This window comes from Xenopus laevis, chromosome 5L (genome assembly GCF_017654675.1).
Source record: "Xenopus laevis strain J_2021 chromosome 5L, Xenopus_laevis_v10.1, whole genome shotgun sequence".
Taxonomy (NCBI): domain Eukaryota; kingdom Metazoa; phylum Chordata; class Amphibia; order Anura; family Pipidae; genus Xenopus; species Xenopus laevis.
In genome coordinates, this window is record NC_054379.1 from 93,895,309 (window position 1) to 93,919,699 (window position 24,391).

The following is a 24,391-nucleotide window of genomic DNA, read 5'->3' on the forward strand; positions in this document are numbered from 1 at the left end:
CATATATACAAACACGCACTCTAATGTATCTACATTTTTATCATAGGAAGTTCCAGGGGAGCTGTTTGATATGGCTGAAAGATACCGGCAATTAAAGATAAAGAAGGATAGCGAAAGAGACCTAATACCCCGCAAGGGATGCTGGCGAGAAAACTTTTGATTTCAGAGTATGAATATCACTCTTACTAAAGAAGAGGTTTTTCTAAGCAACTGATTAAACATTTTGAATGGTTTTGAAGTTATTTGTAAATGTTCCTACAATTAAGCTGTCATATAAGCTGTTTTCAGTAGCTATTCCATTTGCAAATACAGTTGAACCTCGATTTTACATTTCCCAGGGTTCGACATCAAAACGGGTAAATTCAGGGAAAATACTAAATCCACAAACTATTTTCTTTCAGTCATCCTTTTTGTCCCTGACATGCAAATCAGCTGCAGCAGCTTTAGGTACCTCTCATTTCACATTGACCTCATTCCCAAATGAAGCTCCAATCTGACACCATTGTATTTGCTTGCTAGGTAACACTAGTAATGCACACGGCTCCTGTGTCCAGCCGTAGGATGCAGGCGATTGGTGACCATATCTTTGAAAGCTCTAAATAGAAGTTTGCATTGCAACTTTATATGCTAAGATTATCCAGCTGATTCATACATTATTCCATGTAACGTTAACAATTATACCTGTCTTATTGTTTCATTGTAATGATGTAACTGGATACATTATCTAGTAGAGGGAGTGATAAGTCTAAAGCAACTGGATTTTCTGAGTAATCTTGAAAGCATTTCACCTCTGTTCAACCGAGTGGCTTTTTAAATCCTTATGGTTAATAAGAGTCACCACCATCCAATCTCAGTGGTTCCAGTGAAATTATTCAGGAAGGTGTAAACTAAAACGGAGAGTTGGGAAAGTGTGATCCAGTCACAATTGGGCAATGAATCTCATTGAATCAGGAGTTTTTCAAATTATTTGAATGTGGGTATGAAATGTGAAACAGCCGGGGTAAGGGTGTTAAAGCAACATTGTATGTTGCTAACAAGGGTCTGATAAGAAATGGTTGTCCCGGTTTGTGACATAAATGGCCTCTTTCACTTTACTTTCAAACCATATGTCTCTGCAGTCTAAAATATATGCATTTCCCTTTTCTTTTAGATATAGATAGACTGCTTGTCCTGATATGTTAGCTTAACTGAGTGGTGGACCTTTTGGGTGTAAGACTCATTTTGGCAGTTCCTTCTCTCCTACAGAAGCATGCAGTTTGCATCAAACTCTCAGACCCAAATACTGTATATACAGGTCTGGACTGGGAGCCAAAATAGGCCCTGGTATTTCAAGTAAACAGAGGCCCAAATAGCCCTTCACTAGCCCACTAAATAGTGACTGTCTATTGGCACCTCTGGCATTTGTCAGAACCCACAGATTGCCTGCATGTATAGGTATGCCCGCTGGTGCTGTGGAATATCCACTGTTGGATTGATGCTACTTGTGACAGTGATAAAATATCTAATAGCCTTTCAAGACTATTTCCCATTTGACTTGGGGTAGACTGGCACCTGCTGCTAGCTTTTGGAAACCGTCTGTTCTTATTTATGTGAATAGTAGTGGTGTTCTGCTTGTCGCTATCTATTGTAAGAATAAATTATCAAAATCCAGTATTATACTAATATAAACTTACACTCAGCTTAGGTGATTCAAAAATATTTCTGAATATGTCAACTGCATTGTATTGTAGTATAAAACACTAAGGGCCGATTCACTAAGCTCGAGTGAAGGTTCTGAATGAAAAAAATTCGAATTTCGAAGTAATTTTTGGGTACTTCGACCATCGAACTGGTTAAATTCGTTCGAATTCGAACGAATCGAACGAAAAATCGTTCGACTATTCGACCATTCGATAGTCGAAGTACTTTCCCTTTAAAAAAAACTTCGACCCCCTACTTCGGCAGATAAAACCTACCGAAGTCAATGTTAGCCTATGGGGAAGGTCCCCATAGGCTTGCTAAACTTTTTTTGATCGAAGGATTTTCCTTCGATCGTTGGATTAAAATCCTTCGAATCGATCGAACGAACGTTTAGCGCTAAATCCTTCGACTTCGATATTCGAAGTCAAAGGATTTCAATTCGAGGGTCGAATTTCGAAGTATTTTTAACTTCGAAATTGACCCTTAGTGAATCTGCCCCTTATAGAAAGATTTCTTCTTAATAAAGTCTTACATAAAAGTTGATACCCCCCTTATCCTATTAAAGTACAGTTATACATAACTGTGTTAAAGTTTTAAAGTGAAATTGACTTTGTTCTTTTATTTGAGTTAACTTTAATTTGCAATATTGTTACTTTCTGTAATTGCTGCGTAGAGTAAAATGTCACAGTGATTTTAGCTGGAAGAGTCAGAATTGTTCTTGCACGTTGCCTATTAAAAGTTATGTATCAGAACCCGGTTATAAAGCTCTTTTTTTGGGGGGAATATGTTAGATATATATCTTTCATAAATGTCTCAGAATATTAAATGAAGATATTTATCAAAACTGAACTTCTGTATTTGTACCTGCAATAACTGAAAAGTTAAACAGTAATTTGCACATTTTTTAAAGTAATTTTGGCCATGCTATGCATACATTTGTGTCTCATTCTGTCTTGTCTTTGTGGCAGAGAAATTGGATCAGAAAACATTTGACTGATTGGACTGGGATTCTATTAGAGAATTGTAGTCTTTTGGGCACCTCCACATTTGGTACAAAGTCACCATGTAAGACTCTGCTATGATCAGTAGCAAGTTACCAGATAAACTTCATAGGATATTACATATATTCCAAGCAGGTCCACAGGCTGGACTGTAACCTTGTTGGTACCATCAGTCTCAGCATGGCACCATTAAGTAATGACTATGTTCTCCCAGTGAAATATGTTGCTGGTAAATATATGCACACGCATTCCAGAATTGCTCTAAATTACCACACAATATCAAAAATTATTTATTGTATAAAGGAACAGTCATCTTTATTAATGCCGGTAATACACACGATTTAATTGGACAATAAGACACTGATGACTGATATATTATGGTCCTTATGGGACTGTTTCATAAGAATCCGACAGCTCTTCCATCCCATGGTATATTTTATCTCAAAACTAAAGCCCTTTTGGCCATATATCCAAGATTAAGAAAAAAATTAGATCCTACTTGTTATACAATTTTAAACGAGTATCTCTGTATAGTCAATGATGGTCCAAGCAGTGCGGGAGTTTGACTTGCACAAATTTCTCAACACACACAGTCGCTAAAGAAGCTTAGAGCCAAGCAAACCATGCATTGGCACAGGTGTAGCAAAGGACACTTAATGGGCTGATGTTTTATTAATCAAGGGTTCAAGGTGACTGAGAATAGTGCGTAACTGTGCTAAATTGTTACGTAAATGCCCAAAATGGTAACTTGCGTGTAGAGGAGGGAAGCAAAACAGGTGAGTGGGCAACCCCTGTCCTATAAGTCAATATTCCTCAACCCCAATGGGCCATCAGTGACTGTATAGACATTTGGTAAATACATATTTAGTGAATTGAAGATGTCTTAAGTAAAATACATTGTGGGAATAATCATATACAGGTATGGGACCTGTTATCCAGAATGCTCAGGGCCTGGGGTCTTCCAGCATAATGGATCTTTCCGTAATTTGGATCTTCATACCTGAGGTCTACTAGAAAATCATGTAAACATTAAATAAACCCAATAGGCTGGTTTTGCTTGCAATAAGGATTACTTATATCTTAGTTTGGATCAAGTACAAGACATTATTTTATTATTACAGAGAAAAAGGTAAATAATTATTTAAAAATTTTGATAAAATGGAGTCTAGGGGAGACATCCATTCCATGGAGCTTTTTGGATAACAGGTTTCTGGATCCCATAACTGTACAATCTACAATTGTCACAGACTCACTGAAGGGGAATGCTTCTATGTGTTAGGATTTTGGCTGTTAGATGTCTTGAAATGCCACAAAGGACCATGTTCTTAGTATCACACGTAGCAGTTAAGATCAGTTACAGTCATCAATTACAGTCTAGATATGGGTTCTAAAGTGCTTCTTGCTTTTGTTGGCAATATATGAATGCTATTGTATATACTGGTTTACAAAAAGCAGAGCTTGTTCACAATGGCATTCAAAAATTAGCCACAAGTGGTAAGAGAGGTTTCTTAAGATCTTAAAAGTTTCAGAACAGTTCTGGCATTCTCTTCCATGGTAGCTATAATATTTAAAATTCAATATCTTTATTAACATTCCTTATCTTGACAACTGATGTAAGGCAGGGGCAGAACAGCAACACCTCTTAAAGACACTTGAGGCAGATTTATGGGCAAATCAATGCCAAAAAAACATGCACGTTTCTGAACTCACATTTTTTGCAATTTATTGCTTTTGCTTGATCCCCATACGGTTTCTTTTTTTATTATAGTAATTCAGTTAAAGATATTCCTTAAATAGGTAGGTACCATCTATACATTTTACAAATGACCCACGTCTAGATTCAGCTCTGGTATTAAGATGTTTTCTTGACACTAGTGATGGGCGAATAAATTCATTAGGCATAGATTCACGGTTTCGCCGTCTGCAAATGTTTTCGCAAAACCAGCCAAAATTTGCAGGCGAAAAATACACAGCAAAATACAATCGTCGCATGTCAAAATTGTTGATCACGTCTAAATTGTCGCACGTCATAATTACTTTGACGCCTATTGACTTCAATGAGTTGCACAAATTTTCCGGTGGAACCGGACAGATTCGCCCATCACTACTTGATACACAAACGTTTTAAGTATGTTTTCATGGAATGGACCCAATATGCAGGTTGCTTTTCCAGAAAAATATTAGTCTTCTCTCTCAACCTGGTTTAGCAAGTAGGGACCTTTGAAAGCTGTGCCGCTCACTTCCACTTGCCAAAGCACAATAAAGATGTTTCCTTTCATCTAATGTTTAATTCATTCAGGTAATGTGGAATATTATTTCCATACACATGACGTTGTGGAGTTGCCTCCTTGGTTTCCCACACTCCAGAGTTGTCCCACCTGACAGGCTGTCCCTCCACCTCTGCAACAGGAGGAATAGCATTTGCCTGCAGTACATATTCCACATCCTGGCCTTCCCTCAACAGGCACAGGCTCTTTAGTTCTGGCCCAAATACTTCTTTCTTCCAGCAGAGCAGGGTAAACTTTTACATTCTCTCACGTCATCTTAAACACTATGTCACCCCATTATGTGAGCAGAGCCTTTCAAACACTTTTTTTCAGATCAGGTGTTATAATTGATACAATAGTTACTGCTGAGAAATGTATCAATTAATGGAGCAGTTCAGAGTCTGCACCTGAATCGCTGAGCTGCCAGACTGAAACACCAAAGAGAGGAATACTAGAGGTATGTTCCTCTAGTTGGAGGGGTCACACAAATGGTGCACCCAGTTGCTTCCAATGATTCAGGTAGATGATTGGCTGATAGCTGGAGGGACAACTCCTACTACATGCCAGAGGATAATGGCAAAAGAGCATTTACACTTGCTTGCAGCAGGCAGGACCCCTCATTACACAGTGAATATTTTATTTGCCTTTATGAAATGAATATATGAAGGCGGCCCTCCTGCGATGTGAAACATCGTGATTTATTTGTTTTTCCCACAGAAATAATATAAGACCTTGTCGTTTACTGCATTATAATTGGGATTCCTTATGGCAAAGTGTGCAAAAAAGAGAAATATTATGGGGAAAATGAAATGTAATATTATGTTACATACATGAAATACGTTTGGATCTTTGGAGCTAGTGACAAGATCAGCTGTCAGCTTATTGAACAGATATAAGTATATTAGCAGCAGTGAGACGCAAGTAAGGACTTGGGTGGAGTTTGGGCTGCTGCTACAAAATTCTGCCTGTCTAGGACCACTTTGTGTGGAAGAGCTAGACATCCAGCCCTCATTACAGCCAGGACACTGAAGGAAAAGAATCTGGCTGCAGCTCACATATAATGACACATCTATTAGGTAAAGGGTTTTATTTATTTTTTTAACATTTTTTTCTGGAGCACTGTCAGTTTTTAAGATGGGGGCACAGTATACTAGAAGATGTAAATGACACAGTATGGCTCCTTTAAACTGTAATTTTAGAAAAACAGTAAATGAAAATAGGAAGCAATGGAAAATTATCATTATATCTGCTGTACTATCTGAACACTTTAAAAGTGAAAGAATGGTTTGGAAAGTCAATAACCCCTTAGACTAGATTTGGCTAAAAGATATCAAGCCTGCCACCACGTCAAGGTAGGCTCACTGAGCAGGTCCCTAACTACTCTAACCATCTTATTATTTCCTATTATACTATCTGCTGTGCTAACCTGACTTCTAGTAACATATGGTCCAGGGGAAGGCAAAAAACCCAACGGAAACAACTCAATAGTTTGTTTCTGTCAGGGAAAAAATCCTTCCTATTATTCCTGGAACAAAATCCTTCCTATTATTCCTGGAACAGACTTTGCTCCATCTATATGTCCTATGTATTCCACTAATTTATATTAAACAATTAATCCTACTGTAAACTCTATCATTTTATGTTTATTTGATCATATTATCTTATGGCTTCTTCTAACATTTTATTACTGGCCCTGTCTTATGGCTTCTTCTAAAATCTTTTTATTATTTATTATTGTTTTCTTTCTTTATCATATGACATTTTACATAAAAAGTATGGTTCTAGGAATAATATCTTATCTTTAAACTCTACTACGTATTCTTATATTTGACAGTTTATTCTACCTTGTCCTAAATGCAAATATTATTATATTCTATATTTAAACTTCATCCTTTTTATTTTATCATGCTATCCTTTCTTATTAAATATTCTACAATTTGCTCCTCTTTTCTTGTATTTTAATTTCTAATAACTTGGTGTTTATCCTATCGTATAATGTGTTACCATAATACCTTAAATTATGTATGTCATACCAATATTTTATTCGTATGACATTATCAGTTTATGCTGTTTGATCTTATTTTTAATTGATCTATTTCCTACTAGCTCACTTTATATTTGCTACTTTTATATTTGATATTATTTTAAATATATTTCCAACCCATTGTATCCTAGCTTATTTTAATCTTCTTCTTTTAGCTGTCCTCTGTACTTATATTTCTTGATTATTTTATGTTGTTTGGTCTCAATCTATCTGTTCACTAAATTTATATTTGCATCTTTTATACTTTTTGTTATCTTATATTTATTTTCATCCTATCTTATCCTAGCTTATTTTTAAGTATACTATACTCAGCACTAACATTTCTACTATTACCTTAATTCTAGTTTGATTTTATACTATCTGTTTTATAAGAGCCCTTTAGTTATATCATTTAGCCAAAACTTATATAACCAAAGGATCCCAGCTCTTTGAATATGTTTAAAATACTTACCACCATTTAAAAATACTTACATCAGCTCTTACACATTTATATGAGGGTTAGAGAGGGTAGCTCAGTAAGTCCATACAGAGATACAACTGATGGTAGGCCAGACCCAATGTTTTCACCTGAAGAAGTAGAGCCAGTAATCCGTTGAAGGGACAGTCGAAGCTGATGGTAGTTCTGGTGATTTCACAGATGGAGATGGAAGTAAAGGTGATGAAGTAGCTTTGATGGAAATGCAAGATGGACTTGATGGTAGTTCCAGAGATGGATTTGATGGTGGGACTGATGACTTTGAGTTGGCTGCTGAGCTTTATGTAGCAACAATGCATTAGGTGAAGCCGATGGTAGAGCTATAGATGGAACTGTGAATTCATACAGCAGACTGGTGGGATTATGCTGTTTCCTAGTTTGGATCTTGGACTTGGTGTATCCTCTCCCACAGTTGTAGTGAGTGGGCTTATGCCTGCCAGCTGGGGCTCAGATATGTGAAGTCCTGAAGATGATAGCTGTAAGGTGAGGTGCTGTCACTCTTCAAGACCTCCAAGGCACTGACTTGAATGTTCACATCAGAATTCTAGAGAAAACATGAAACCGTTAATTGCCTTATATGATCAATGATTAACTTAAATCAATAAGACCTGTGAGTGTGGTGTGTTATATTTTGTATGTGTGTGTATATATATATATATATATATATATATATATATATATATATATATATATATAGGTTTTTTTTTGTTTTTTTGAACTTTAGAAAATAAAGGTGCACTCCAATCTCTGTGTTTCTCTTCTCTGTGTTTAATGTAAAGAAACACTGATTCGTTGAGGGGTACCTCATATATTTATGGTTTTTGTTTAGGCCCTCTCTGAAAAATAAAGCACCAGTTTCTATAGAAACACCATGCCACCATCTTAATTATATTTCCCCCGGATCTCTAGTACAGGCTTAGCCTTTCATATGTGCAATGTAAGAAAATCAGAAAAGGTGCCTTGAGAAGCTTCACTATATATGTGTTGTGTACGTGAGACAAATTATATCTCCCATTCTGACTATTTAAGTAAAACGGGTACACGTTTTTTTTTTTACACATTATTAACTAAGTGGCCACTGCTTTTTATTCCTTGCTTTGCAGTCAGATAAAATCAATATAAAACTTTATAAGTACTCCTGGAATTTAAATAGTTATATGTGGTATTAAAGGCATTTTTTGTATAGCTTGATAAATAGGTCCAAAATAGTAAACTGTGTTTGTAGTCTTTATCATACAAAAGGTACAATAGGTAGTTCACGTCTAGAGCTCTTCCTGTTATATAGGTGCATAAAGACAGACATATTGCTGGATATCTAGTGTGCTGAACTGTTAGATAAACTAAAGAGTGTAGCTTCGAATCCATGGTTTCACAATATTTCAGTCATATACTTACAGGTTCTGGCTGGAAAGGTGGTTTAAGCTTTTGACTTTCTGCTTCGATCCAGTTAATGGATTTGAAAAAGGGGTGTCTCCTTATATCCCCCTTGAACCCAAGCCGCTGGTATGGCTTCTTCTTTAGGAGCTAAGGGAACAAAAACAAGTGACTTACTGCTTCTAATAGAAACCAAAACTACAGTCCATATATATGCCATATATATCCTAATCAGATGCACTGGCACCCACCTTTTCCAGAAGATCTTGCAGTTCTGTACTGAGCTGTTCTGAATAGCTGGGCTGGCAATTGAGGATAAAATGGATGCATTTCTCTGCTTTACGGCCTTCATAAAAAGGTGATCTTCCGGTGGCCATTTTGCACAAGACAATCCCAAAAGCCCACCAGTCTACTGCTGAATTATAGATGTGACACTGGACCATCTGAAATACAAAGAACAGTTAAAAAAAGGTTTAAAAACAAATGTCCACAAAGATCTGTGCAGGCAAAATATTTGATGTAGTTAAAGTAGATAATGACAACAGTGTTGTACGTGTAATAATCTCTCACAATTCCTGCAGAACCCGTAAAACCTTGGGGTTGCATCACTGGGCCCACTATGTCTGTATGCAAATAGTCCACAGATCTGATTTTGCTCTGCATTCCTATTCCCTAACTAGCAGAAACCCACAACCCAAAATACAGAAGCTAACATTCAGTGCTGACATTCTGAAGCAGAGAGAGGAACCCAGGATGCTGAAAGTCAAGAATATGCCTTTAGGTAGATAACAGCTGTATATATAGAATAAATAATTGGCTTCTTCAATCTGTCAACATCAGGTTAAGATGCAGATTATTGAGCCACTGATAAACATTATATGGAGTGTGCACTCATTGAAATTGTTGTGGTATTCTGTGCATTACATATATCAGTAATAAGTCTCTCACCTCTGGGGCCATGTTGTGCAATGTCCCAATTGATCCTGAGATGGTTTTGTTGCCAAATACGTTCTCAGCAGCCAATCCAAAGTCAGCAATCTTGATGTGTCCCTTGTTGCTGAACAGAATGTTTTCCGGTTTGAAGTCTCTGTAAGGTAAAGTACAGGTGTTACTTCATAATTCTGTTTGTATGGCAGAACATGTGTGGGTTTCACTTCTACATAGGAAACACTTTATGGACATTTTGAGGGCAAAAGAATGGCCAATTTGAGTTTTTCCAAAGGGTGTTCATAATCTATGGAATGTCTTATTGGTCAGATAGATTGCTGCTCTGTTATGGGAGGGGAGATCAATGTTACCACCTGTCTATCTGTTAAATGTCTTTTGACATTTGTACAATATTGTCATTTTAAAACATTTAAAATGCATTGCCTTTCCCTACCATAACCTATATATTACTTGGGTAAATGAAAAGGTAATTTCAATTATAAGGGGTTATTCAAATTGACCTTGGACACATGTGCAACAGTACTAAGCACCACCACTAGGAATTAGGCAGCCCTGTCCTTTCCATCTTCCATAGGTGCTCCATCCTGTGGCAGGATGCAAAGTGCACCCAGTGCACCTATTTTTTTGCACATTGACCCCTGCAATGCACTTGCAATACAACAATGCCAAAAATATCAATCATTAAACATAAGATCACATTTTAAAAAGAAAACTGTTCTTACCGATGGATAATTCCTTCAGAGTGCAGAAACTGCAGGCCGCACACCATCTCAGCTGCGTAGAACCTTTGAAAAAAATGAGTAAAAAATGCACATAGTGGATATATATTCTTTACCTTATACCTTTAAAGGACAAGAAAGACTTAATTATCGGGGGTACTAATTTTTTGCCAGGTGCTGGTAAAGTGATTGTGTTGCTGCTACAATCTAGCTAAATTTTGTTGCCATACTGCACATCGTATGGCTGCTACATGAAGAAAAACCCCAGGCTGTATGTCACTTACAGTACGTAGTCCATGTCCAGATAGCCTCTGTTGTTGAGAAGATCTTGTAGGCTTCCTCCACTTGCATATTCCATCACGATAAAGGCATGCAGCTGGATAGAATGACAAAATAAAAGCATCAGTACCGGTACAGGTTGCACAACCATCTTAAAGGAAAACTAAACTCAATTAGTGACTATACACTCCCTCCATAGGCCCCTCTCCCGAACTAAAGCAACCATACTTCTGAAAGTGACCTTGCACCATGGTTATTTACTGTAAAATACTTCTGCTTCAATTCTACACTGATCACCAACTAGAAACATGTGCCCTGGAAGCCAGGACCAGATTTGCCACCAACCCTGCTATGTAGCTCAGCTGTAATAAGACAGGTACAGAGTAGCAGAGTCATTCTCAGGAACATGATTGCAGTGGGTTTGGAGGGGCCCTGTGTGGGGGGCCATATGGTCAATAACTGGGATTATATGCAGTAAAGCAAAAACTCACAAGGAAACTTCGGACGACTTCGGAAATCGAAAGCCATGAGGCATTACCGCAGGCGTTTTTTCATTTTAGCAGGCTTAAGGAAAGGGGAAGGCAGTTCGGGAAGATTGTCGTCCCAAAGAAGAGGCGATTAGTCGCTAGGTGACTAAATCTCCCCAAATCTGACCGTGTGCTTAAACCCTAAGACTAAAAACATTCTCTTTGGAACCAAAAGTTGCACCCCAACATGCAAAGATTTTAAAAGGAAAGCTCAAGATTTTTTATCAAAATAGACGTACTTACAACTAACCCTTTAAAAAAAAACATGTGTGCTGAGTGATGCATTATGCAAATAAAGTTCACAGAAATAAGAGGGATCTATTATCCAGAATGCTCAAAACCTGGGATTTTTGGGAATCTTTCCGTAATTTGGCTCACCATACTTTAACGTTATAAAAAATATATGGATTGATGCAGGTTAGTTAGGATCAAGTACAATGTACTGTTTTATCATTACAGAGAAAAAATGAAATCATTTATAAATTTGTTCATTGATCCTATATCTGTACTTTGCTATATCTCCTCGTGGCTATGTGTAGGTGCCACAAGTATTAGGAATACAACAACAATAATAATGGGTAAATACAATGCCAAGATGAACTATAGAATATTTTATGGTCAGCAACATTTTTAGCTTTTTTTTTCATGTATTCATGTATAATGTAAGAAATCCTTGGCAGTAACTAGGCCTCCTCTTCATTTGAATTCAGGTATCAATTTGCTGGGCCCTTTCAGACTCACATAGGGATATTCCCTTCCCTCTAATTAAAATGTATGTCCTTTTAGGAAGAGGCCACTACATCAACACACCTCACTGCAACATGACACTTAATTGTACCTGTGTTTGGAATGCTGCATGGATGTTGCACAGGAAAGGACATTTCCAAGCCAGCTTCATCACCTTCACTTCGGTCTCATATCTTTCTTTAAGCTTGATGTTTTCTTTCTTAAGGATTTTAATTGCCACTGGTTTCTTTCTGTCGGGCAATGATGCTAACATAACCTAAAAAAGAGAAGGAATAAATGATACAAAACCACCACAATGTGCACATTTTTATATATAGACCCAGGACAAATTAATCCATTCAGGAGAGGTGCCAAAATCACAGACCACAAGAGAGGAAGGGCTTACCCAACAATGGATGGACAAGGGGCTTGTTTCACGGAATTGGAAGTAACTTATTAAGATGGATTTTTTTTTACAACACGGGTCATTGTTCTACTTGGAAAGCCCATATACAAGGGTCCCAGTCACACAGAGGGCCAAAAACTCAAGCTATTTTTCCTAGATCCCTGGCATAATCAGGTTTTGCTTTATGAAAGCCACACAATAATTATTTGATAGCTAGCAAATACACTGATTGGGATGTGCCCTACATAATTGACCCTGTATAATGATAATTATCATGATATATTACTAACTGGAAGTCATGTGATCTTGTTCCCAAACCCCATCACCTTTTCTTCTGTCTGTACCTTTTAACCCCACCCATTGAGAAAATTGTTCAATAATAATCTATAAAATTAATAAAACATTTTTTAAAAAAGGTAGTGGCAGTATGATAATTCTAACCCCAGGGCCCTTGTTTTTAACTGTTAACTGTATGGGCTATGTTTAATGGCAGATAAGTAAAACATGCATGTATTGCTCACATTGCCAAATGATCCATTGCCCAGCTCCTGATGGAAATTGTAGCTGGAAATGTCCAGTGGATCACATCGTTCTTCATCCATGTGTGGTCTCTTCCAGGCACTTTCTCCTTCTGTTAGAAAATAAATTATGTTAATAGTTTATATTGCAAATATATAATACAAATCTTATGGGTATAACACTGAGAATCTCTATATAAGAAAACAAAATTGAAAGAACAAGCTCAAATACCTATTTTTCCCTGACTGAGGAACAGGTTGCTGTGGTATTTACTATTAAAGGTCATGGTCATAACTTATTTTTTTTTGTAGATTTAAGGTATCATGATCGAAATTATGGAAAAATAAAATTAATCCTGAAAACAGTTCATCCCAAGTATTCCACTTAATAGATCCCAGACAGCATTATAGACAAAGCAATGGCAAATTATGCAACAAGTATAAAGGGAGACAGGCCAGAACATCCTGCCCATAAGAGCTTACAATCTAGAGGTTAGAGTACAAATTTTAGAAGAGGCATGGGTTTGAGACAGTGTTGCACACTACATATGATTCTGCTAGATATATTGCTAAACATTAGAAGGGCTGACATGGGCATTGCAGCTCTTTAGGGAACAACACAGTAGTGAGACTTTGGAGGGATCAGGATTTGTTGACTAGAGTGACTAAGAAGGGATAGATGATAAATAGATAGATAGATAGATAGATAGATCCACCCTTTAGTCTTTGAAGAAGCACCCTTTAGCCAAGTCCCCCTTAGCTCATGAAATCTCACCCAACTGACCTACAAGCTGAGTCAGTTATGGACCAGTGACAGCTTTCCCTTAGAGTGATTGTGCTCCAATGTCACTGTATCTAATACATTAAATACCATGTTACAGTCAGGCTGGGAATTTGCCTTTGCCAATGAGGTCAAAATATGATGTCCTGTGGCTAATAACCATGGGTATAGGTAACAAGCTTGAAGAGACAGTTAGAGACAGTTACACTATGTTATGGGATAGTCTGATCCTTTTTACCTTCTGCTTCATCCCTGTCGCTGCTTCTTGGTCTTTTCCACCTTTGCTCTTCCTTCTTCTCATACAAGAGCCTCTGTCTCCTCCTCTCCCTCTTCCTCCTTCTCCTCTCCCTTGCTCGCTCTGTCTTTTGGTGGGGTCTTTTGTTGTTTGTCTCTGGGCTTTGCTCCCTCTTTCTCTTAACCCTCTCATGTGTTTCCATCCTGCTGTCCTCCTCAAGATGAGATCTTATTTGCTTGATCATATTGATTGTAGAGTCCATCCTGGATAAGTTCTTTTCTTCTCACTGTAAAAAAAATCGCTTTGAAAGCCGCTCAAATCTCTAAAATCTCCAAATGCTGGTGCAGCACCAAAGACAACCAGGGTCGTTGCAACCAACTGTTACTTTGCAAGGGATCATGGGTATATAACAGGAAGTGTACCATGTGACCAACTGCCATGCTGCTGCAGGTCATGGGGCCCTATGCCTAAAGCTTAGTATGTAAAAAAGGAGAAGGAAAGGTGTTTTTATGTGGGGGGTGCCAAAAGTTAGGCACCCCAAGTGGTTGCATTTACTAATATAGCAAATAGCTGACTTTTTTATTAAAGATTTTGCTCTACTGTGCATGCGCAACCACGAGAATAAAAAAGAACCCGGAAGACGATCGATCATTGGTGCTCGCTGGAAGAATCCCGGGCCAGTGCAGTTTTTTCCTGATAGGAAGTACATGCGATCACTTGTGGGTTCCTAACTTTTGGCACCCCCAAGTATAACAGGGCTTTCCTTCTCCTGTAACTGTAAGGGCACCTATCACTTCAAAATAGTTTCCCCCACCTTTGCACATTTTTAGAAGGCGCACTACTAACAGTGATGGGCCAATCTGTCCCATTTTGCTTCGCCGAATAATTTGCAAAACGCCGAATAAATTAGCAAAACGGCAAAATTTTTTATAACTAATTGAAGTCAATGGGCGACAATTTTTAACATGAGCGTCAATTTTTATACACGATTTTGTCCATATGCATTAAAGTCAATGGGTGTCTGAATCATTTTGACGGAGTCAATTTTTATGCATGCGCCAATATTTGTCATGGTGAATTTTCCGTGGGAGAATTTCCCGTGGGCAAATTCATTTGCAAAAACATTTGTGGGCATTGAAAAAGTGCAAATCCCCAATATGCCCACCTTGAGGTGTATTAAAGATGAAATTGTTTTTTCATTGCAAGCCCCATTCATGCAACTATATAAGATTTGAATGTTAACTTTAAAAGAAAGCCCTTTAAGTGCCTTTGGCACTAAAGTCCCTTAAAGCCACTACTGTAACATCTGCAATTCTCTGCATTAATTCAAAAACGCCTGCTGACTTTGTTTTGGGCTCTTAAACTGAGGGTTATTAAATAATTGTTGCTTTATGAGACTTTGCAACTATTTGCAACTATTTTAAGTGCGCTGTTGACATTTGCAGGCATCTAACAAAAAACAAAATAAAGTTCCTTGTCTGAATACTGATAAATCTGTCTCACTTTATCCTAAGATGGCAGTTTAATTGATGCTGAAGATACAATAACTGTGAATTTTGTGTTTTGTGTAATATTTATCTTGTTCTTTGTTTACTTTGCTTTTAGTGCCACATGGCCTGATGGAGTACATCTTGCTAAACCATATTTAAAAGATCCTATGATGGTTTATGTCGACTTAGCTGTGAGTGTCTAAACATCTTAAAAAAGGGGGGGGTCATTTTTCTGTTAAAAATTATTTAACCGATTCCATCTAATTACTAAATGAACCTCAATGTGCTGGCTAGAACAGTGATGCATGGGTGGGCTGGAAAATGCTGAATAGCCAAGAACGATGAGTGTACAAATCAGATTTTATCTGTCAGTGACAGTGCTGGCACAGGGTGGATTTTAACCTGAAAACATGCAAATGTGAAACTACACCATGTAGGGCTAATATGTGCTCAGTTTTAAATGGCTGTACCAAGTAGGCTTGGAAATTATCTGGAAGTCCTTTCTGCAGTTTACATAAATCTACAGCTAAGAGAAAACCAATCAAGGTACAAGCCAAGCTAAATATTATGGAACAGTGGACTTGCTGAGTAACACTGAGGACCTTTCGTATATTCTATTCATGCTTTCAGCAGAGAACTGGGACATTTTTCAGGCCTGTGAAAATTCACTGTAGGTTTTAGCAAGCTACCCCTATGGGTAAGAGCCAAAACCAATACAATAATAAAAATAAGCCAGGTCAATTGCAGGAACAGAAAGAAAGGGAGAACGTATAGGTAAAGCTGAGCAAAATGTAATATAATGGAGTATAGAAGAGTAATGGAGTATAGAAGAGCAGTTTGGGAAGCAAACGAAAAACAACTTGGAGATATAAAAATTGGAATAACAGTAGTGTAGGACAGAATAGCAAAAAAAGCAGGGAGTGAGAGATAAGGGAAGAACAGGAGGTAGAGGAAAAAGAGCAGAATTGGAAGACCATTGTTAAACAAAGTTCATATAACTTGTCCATATGTTTTGGTTTCCCAGTTTTACATTACAAATGCCTTGTGAGAAGTGTGATTATATAGTTCAGATCCATTTACAGGTATAGAACCTGTTAACAGTATGCTTGGGAGTTAGGACCTGTGATTTTCAAGATAACAGATCTTTCTGGAATTTGGATCTTCATACCTTACATCTACTAGAAAATCATGTAAACATTAAATAAACCCAATAGGCTGGTTTTGCTTCCAATACGGATTAATTTTATCTTAGTTTGGATCAAGTACAAGGTACTGTTTTATTATTACAGAGAAAAAGGAAATCATTTTTAAAATTTGGATGATTTGGATAAAATGGAGTCTATGGGAGACGGCCTTTCCATAATTTGTAGCTTTCTGCATAACGGGTTTCTGGATAATGGATCCCATACCTGTAATAGGATATTGCTATAAATTTCAGGGTAGTCGGGGGTAGTAGCTTTGCTCAGGGCTCACCATTACTTTAAACCACTGAGATTGCAATAGTTTTATTTACTTACATATATGTGGTGCTAATTTTGGATTCTCCAACCCAGGCTTAAAACAAAATCCACTTTGGCAGTTTAACAATTCATAATTAAAGATCTGCATGCCTGTAGTAATATTGAACAGTGAATCCAGAATACCGGTACTGTTTGTTTTTATCTTTAAATAGTATTAACTCCATACCTTTAGTTGATCCATATGTATTTGAATGTTTTTCAGTAACACAGCAAGTATTGGTTATTCCAGAAGAAGAACAAAGAGCTTTGGTATTGCACTTCATTGACTCTTTAAAACCTCAAGATAAAGTCATTGTATTTGTATAACTGATATTGTGATTAAAAAAGCGATTCACAAAGGGTCGAATATCGAGGGTTAATTAACCCTCTATATTCCACTGGGAATTAAAATCCTTCGACTTCGAATATCGAAGTCGAAGGATTTTAGCGCAAATAGTGCGATTGAACGTTCGAAGGACTATTCCTTCGATCGAACGATAAAATCCTTCGAATCGAACGATTCGAAGGATTTTAATCCAACGATCGAAGGAATATCCTTCGATCAAAAAAACTTAGGAAAGCCTATGGGGACCTTCCCCATAGGCTAACATTGAGTTCGGTAGCTTTTAGATGACGAACTAGGGGGTTGAAGTTTTTTCTTAAAGAGACAGTACTTCGACTATCGAATGGTCGAATAGTCGAACGATTTTTAGTTTAAATAGTTCGATTCAAAGTCGTAGTCGTAGTCGAAGGTCGTAGTAGCCCATTCGATGGTCAAAGTAGCCCAAAAAACACTTCGAAATTCAAAGTTTTTTACTTCAAATCCTTCACTCGAAGTTAGTGAATCGGCCCCTAAATGTTTAAATTAATTTCTAGTAGACTTAAGGCATGAAGACCCAAATTATGGAAAGATCCGTTATCCGGAAAACCCCAGGTACCGAGCATTCTGGATAACAGGTCCCATACCTGTATTGCAGAAGACATGTAATGATACGCATTGGACATTGAAAAAAGCATGCCTCTTGATGTAAACACTTTACATCTAGCATTTAAAAATGCATTGCTTAGCAATCCTGACACTGTATAAACTAATGTAAAAAAAAATGATTGAGAGAAAGTGCAGAAATGTATTTTCTCAATTGTGTTTAACCACACAATCCTTAAAATAAATCTAAAAGCTGTTTTAGAGGATAAAAAAAACATCCAGATGCATTCTATACAGCATCCCATAGTGGCCTCAAAGCAAGTGCACACTTTTAAATTTCTATAGTGACATAAAATCACACGGTTACTGAAAAACAATGTGCCCACTTCTCTGCCCCATAGCAGTGCACCTTCTTTGCCTATATTGTTTTTTATCCTATACAACTTCCTGACTGCCACTGTCCCTTCACTTCTTTGTGAGTGAGTTCATCCCTCTTACCACTTAGCCAAGTACTCTACCCCCTTTGCCTCTGCATACTCTGTCCTTCTTTTTATCTATGCTCTCTATTTTTCCCAAGACTTTTTATCCCTTTCCCAAACAGTGCATTATCTACAGCTGAACCTGCCCAGTATTGCAGATGCAGTCCCCTTCCACCACTAGTGCACTGTTTTCTCCATTACCTCAACTAGTGCACCCTCAGGTCCACCTTCAAACTTTATATAAGACATCCTGTTTTGCTATCAAAAGCTCAGTATCTTCTCCTATAAGAATCTTAATCCAATTTCACTTCTCACTTGAAAACGCTAAAGGGTAAGGTATGAAGCAAGGAATCTCCCCATTTGCCTTTGCCCTTAAATTCATGTTTTGTTTTAGTGCAGATGACTTATCAAGTGACTTTAGCTTGCAAGGAATTCCAGTTCAGTCTCTGCATGGCAACAGAGAGCAATGTGATCGAGAGCAAGAACTGGATGACTTCAAAAAGGATAAAATGTTTGGAAAAGGCTTTTCGCTGGGGCTTAACACAGGAGAAAAATGGGACATCTTTAAAATGTTTCTTGTATTCCCCTTGTAAGCAAGGAATGTAGTCGCAACACAAAATCTTTGTGGTTCGACAAGTGTTGGTGTTGGGTAAGAAAAGACATACTTTTAAGGCATTCAAGTTAGCTGAAATATTTATCAGGTAAAAGGAAGCCAAAAAATCATGCAAAGAAAGCTATTGGACAAGCCAAAATTGGAAAAAAGGGTATTGCAGCGAGGAGTAAAATAATTCAACATTTTTTTTACCTATTTAAATAGTAGAAAAAAGTAGGAAGGGATGGGACCCTTAATATCAGAGGGGGGTCAGTTGGTTGATGAGAACAGAGAAAAAGCAGAGTTTTGGCTGTCTACACAAATGAAGAATTAATGAAGGTTTCCTTCTTAATGGTCCCAGTTCTAGTAATACAACTACTGATGCATGGTTCATGCAAGAGGAAATTCAAAAGAGGCTAGAACATGTAAATATAAACAAAGGTCCGGGACTGGATGGTATTCATTCCAGAGTACTTATCGAGCTTAGCTCAGTGATCAGGGCCAGATTACATAGCGGGCACCCCAAGACCTGCTGTCGTTCATCGCCCCCCATTCCCCCCCCCTTTATTTGTGCAAATTTTCAGAGCAACGAGCGCACAGGAAGTTTCAAAAAACTATTGTATCACATGTGCATCCCCAGTGTTTCTAAACCAATGTGGGTGTGGTTGGGCAGCATGCGCCCTGGGCCTTGGTGGTCTTACCACAATTCCGGGCCTGTACATGATTGCCAAACCTCTTTACTTAATTTTTCAGTATTCATTGAGGTCTGGCATAAACGATTTGCGAATTGCTAATGTGGTGCTTCTATTCAAAAAGGAATTCTGTTCTCAGCCTCAAAACCATAGGCCAGTTTGTCTGATGTCAGTGATATGAAAGCTTTTCAAAGTGGTATTAAGGAATAAGATACTTGGCTTCATTGCAAATCACAATAATATTCCAGCAGGGTTTTTTGTGCGATAGATCTTGCCAGACTAATTTAATTACCTTGTATGAGGAGGCAAGCAGGAACCTCAACTCTGGGATGGCAATGGATGTGATCTACTTGGACTTTGCTACAGCATTTGATAAAGCACCACACAGAAGGTTACTGATTAATTAAGGAATGGTGGCTTAGAACATAGTATTTGTACTTGGATAGAGAACTGGCTGAAGGATAGATTACAAAGTGGTGGTAAATGGAACATTTACTAGTTGGACCAGTATTGTTAGTGGAGTACCACAGGGGTCTGTACTCTATTTTTTTGGAAATTGCCTCACGAGGAAACTTCGGGCAACTTCAAAAACAAAGTGCTACAAGTGCCATCCCGTCGGCTAGAATCTAAATCATGGGCGGGATGTCACTCGGAGCACTTCTCGGAAGACTTTTCAGGGAGATTAGTCACCCAAAGAAGAGGCGTTTTGACACTGGGCGACTAAATCTCCCTGAATCTTCGCGTGTGTCTCTGCCATAAATTGTGCAGAACTAAATAAGTTCTATGCAGGATGCTGCCACTTTGCAAAGTGATTTGAATACATTTAAAACTTTACAACAAACTGGAAATGAGGTCCAATGTTGATAAATGTAAGGTTATACACTTTGGTAGAAATAATATAATTGATGGTGTGTTGGGAGTATCCTTAATTGAGATGGATCTGGGAATTTTAGTAAATAAGAAGTTGACTTGCATAGAAATGGGCATCAATTCAAGGGATGAAAACCTAATTTTGCCTCTTTATAGGCAGTTTTAGGCTCCAGTCCTTAACAGGGATATAAATGAGCTGGAGAGAGTGCAGAGAGGCAGAGACATGCGGCTAAACTGGGTTAGAGAGATGGAAAAATTATTATAAGACTGTCAAGGCTGGGGTGGTTTTCTCTGGAAAAAAAGGGACATGATTACACTTTGCAAGCTTCCATTAGAGGGAATTATAGACAGGAATCAAGCTCTTAATATAGTCAGAGCTTAAATAGATGGGGTACAGAAAAGCCTGAACTAGCAGAGGCTTGGCATTAACTGTATGAAATTGATCTGGTAAAAACCTGAGGGCAAGACTTGGGAAACAAAATAGAAGTGAAAAGCAGGCAGTGACCAAGGTTGGTTGAGAAACCATCTGCAGTCAGATATCAGGAGATTGGCTCCAAGAAGGCATAAGATGCAAACTAGACTTCAATGAGGGACAGAGAAAACAGCATAAATTTCACAAATTGTTATACTAGGTAATTGGTTAATATTTGGTTTTGGTTTTATAGGCGAGGCCTAATAGTTAAGGAAGAATATGAATATATATCCCCTGTTGCTTGTTTCTGTGCACTAGGCAGAAAAATGGGAGCATCAGAATCTGAGTGTAGTGTAATGAAAGGATGGCAAATGAACAGCCTGTATGCTGCCTGCAAAAAGTATGGAGTTCAATACCTTTGGAGCACAAAATATACATCTCTACTAATTATAAATATACAACTACTATGCTGCTCTCCTTTATTTGATGTTATGTTACAGGATTCCCAACAAGGTAAATTTATTTTCAGGTTATATGGGGCATTAGGGCACCCATCCTCAGCTCTAATCAAGATGACTTTAATAAAATTGCGGGTCGTAAAATTACCTCTTATAAATTTATGAGCAGGAATCCTGAAGATGTATGCCTGTGCTGAGTAGACCAGGGAGCGTCTTTTCTATATGTGATCTGAAGCTGCCCACAAATGAGATTACTGGGTTGGGCTAGTTCATTATGTGGCTGAGAATCTTACCTTCCCTATTACCTGCTTCTCTGAAGTATGCTTCTTGGGGTTGGTCAACGAAATACAGTATTGTAAATTTTTCAATACAAGATGTCCTATGTTCTATGTCAAAAAAGTTGTTTGTATTTGAAATGGATTTGACAGGATTGGATTGATTGGCCCTGGTTAATGAAGTCCTAGTAATGTATACAATTGTGTTGACAAATCTGATAAAATATGGGCCCCATACTTTGAAAACTCCTGAAGTTGGGAACTTGAACATGTGGATTACAACTTTAGTCCCGGGGCGCTTGCCTTCCTTAAGCTGGCCATAGACGCAAAGATCTGATCATTGGAGGATTCGACTTCCCCATCTCCCGACCTGTCACTAACCATTCCGATCCCATAAAGCAGTAAAAGAACAGATCAGCCAATGTTCTGCCCCTGACAGCAATCGTACGAAAGTTATGTCTGACCAAAGTTGGTGACCGTCTCCAACTGAAAATCGTCCAATCAGCAATACATGCAGAGAAATTATCGGCAGCCGACAGAAATCTTTTAACCTGTCCGATCGACCAAACAACCGATCTCCGTGGGACGAAAAATGTTGGGACTCTCCACACACGGTCCCAAAATCGTACGAAACGAGGATTCGTACGATTGAATCTTTGCGTCTATGGCCAGCTTAAATGTATACAATGTAATCGTGTAATATTAATGTCTTTTATACACCGCCTATTCTGTTTCCCATTCTACTAGTATTTAGATCAGAAATAGGCTTGGTGATAACATTTATTCACTGCACTTGAATGCAGCCCATACTAGTATATCCGTACAGTATTGTATATACATATTCGGATGCTGGTACAGAGTAGAAACCTTGTTCAGTGCAGATTAATTGCTTTTTATCATGTATTAATACAGTGTTGATTGTTATGAAAAGTAAGGTTTCTACATTTGTAAATGGCATGATAAGCTCTAAAGTTGAAAGCAACTTGATCTTGGTTATACTTTCACTCTAACATCGACAAAACTGCTAAGGTGTAACAGTAAATGAGCCCTGGAAGCTTTTTATTCATGTTGACCTCCAATGTGCTCCATTCCTCTCAATAATCATAAACCACATAGCTAGAAACAACATTTTCAAAGCAAATCTTGCCAAACGTATTTTACTGAAAATCTTACTCGATTAGCACGCTCCAAGATATCGATTAATTCACCTCCACCTCCAATCATTCCTGGTTACCAGAGTTATTGATTCCCCTGTGCGACTGAAATAGAACATTGAAATAAATATTCATGATATCGATACCTTTCAAAGATATAAATCATTTTTGTTTTCTTCTCCTTAGGGAACGTCACATACTAATGCTACAGATCTGGCCTCATGAAGGACTTGATGTTGCAGGACATTACACATGTTTTAAGTTTTAATTTTCCCTTCGAACATGAGGGTATGTTCACGAGTTGGAACGCACAGGAAGTGCAGGGTAAGATAGAAATAAGGCTTTTTTTCCCCTTTTGCGTTTATTTTCTTTGTGCTCAGTGTCAGCAATGCTTGTCACTTGTAAATGAATATTTATTTCAATGTCTATTTCAGTCGCACAGGGGAATCAATAACTCTGGTAACCAGAATGATTGGAAGGTTGGAGGTGAATTAATCGGTATCTTGGAGCGTGCTAATCAAGTAAGATTTTCAGTAAAATACGTTTGGGCAAAGATTTGCTTTTGAAAATTTTGTTTCTAGCTATGTGTGTTTATGATTATTGAGAGGAATGGAGCACATTGAGGTCAACATGAATAAAAAGCTTCCAGGGCTCATTTACTATTACACCTTAGCAGTTTTGTCGATGTTAGAGTGAAAGTATAACCAAGATCAAGTTGCTTTCAACTTTAGAGCTTATCATGCCATTTACAAATGTAGAAACCTTACTTTCATAACAATCAACACTGTATTAATACATGATAAAAAAGGACTATTTCCAGCTCTATGCCCTGTTGCTGTCCTTGTTTGACCCCATTTAATATCTCCTATTTAAACAACTCTAATATTTGTGACTTTTTTTGTTTTCTGCCCAAGTACCTTTTCCCATTACCCAAGTGCCTTAATGTTTTTCCCCAGTCATACATGTTAAAAAAAAAAGGTATTGAATGTTTTAGCAAAATCTAAATATGTCCCTTAACACTTGCCTCCTCATAGAGGCTGATCAGACCAGCTTGGCATTAGCAGTAATTCAATCATCTATCTATTCTATCTAATCTATCTAATCTATTTCTGATGCCTATGAAGTCAGCAGAGTAACTATATATTGTTTGTAATTCTGTGTGCATGTGGACCTTTAAAAATGTTCTCGACTACAGTATTATTTTACATTTGGTCTGTATTTCCGTTATCTTATCTGTCCACTTTTGGAATATTTTTCCTATGTTTACTGACACTGATTAATTCGGAAGTATTAACATAAATACTTAAGTACATGGTACTGCAGTTAAGTGCAGGCATATTGCAACATATGGGAAGATTTGTTTGTGTTGATGGTATATATACAGAATTAGGTTACTCTCTAAGCTTCCATATTATGTCATTAAAGTTTTAGCTCACAGACAATGAAATTTTAAATATATTTACAGACATATGTAAAACACGCACTCTAATGTATCTACATTTTTATATAGGAAGTTCCTAGGGAGCTGTTTTGTATGGCTGAAAGATACCGGAATTCAAGATAAA

General features: G+C 37.7%; 1 protein-coding gene across 1 annotated transcript; it reads right to left on the reverse strand.

The window, feature by feature from the left end:
- Positions 1 to 8,662: 8,662 nt before the first annotated feature.
- Positions 8,663 to 9,304, reverse strand: LOC121393543 (protein kinase C theta type-like). Its single transcript, XM_041562371.1, has 2 exons — positions 9,093 to 9,304; positions 8,663 to 8,991 (listed from the first exon to the last, which is right to left on the reverse strand). The coding sequence occupies exons 1-2, from the start codon at positions 9,282 to 9,284 to the stop codon at positions 8,851 to 8,853; spliced, it is 333 nt and encodes a 110-aa protein (XP_041418305.1). The 5' UTR covers positions 9,285 to 9,304; the 3' UTR covers positions 8,663 to 8,850.
- Between the last annotated feature and the right edge of the window lie 15,087 nt (positions 9,305 to 24,391).

Excerpts from the sequence above, each read along its gene's own strand:
- LOC121393543 (XM_041562371.1), bottom strand. The coding sequence starts at position 9,284 with ATGGTCCAGTGTCACATCTATAATTCAGCAGTAGACTGGTGGGCTTTT. Across the intron at positions 8,992-9,092 it reads TGCAAGATCTTCTGGAAAAG|CTCCTAAAGAAGAAGCCATA; the intron begins GTGGGTGCCAGT and ends TTGTTCCCTTAG.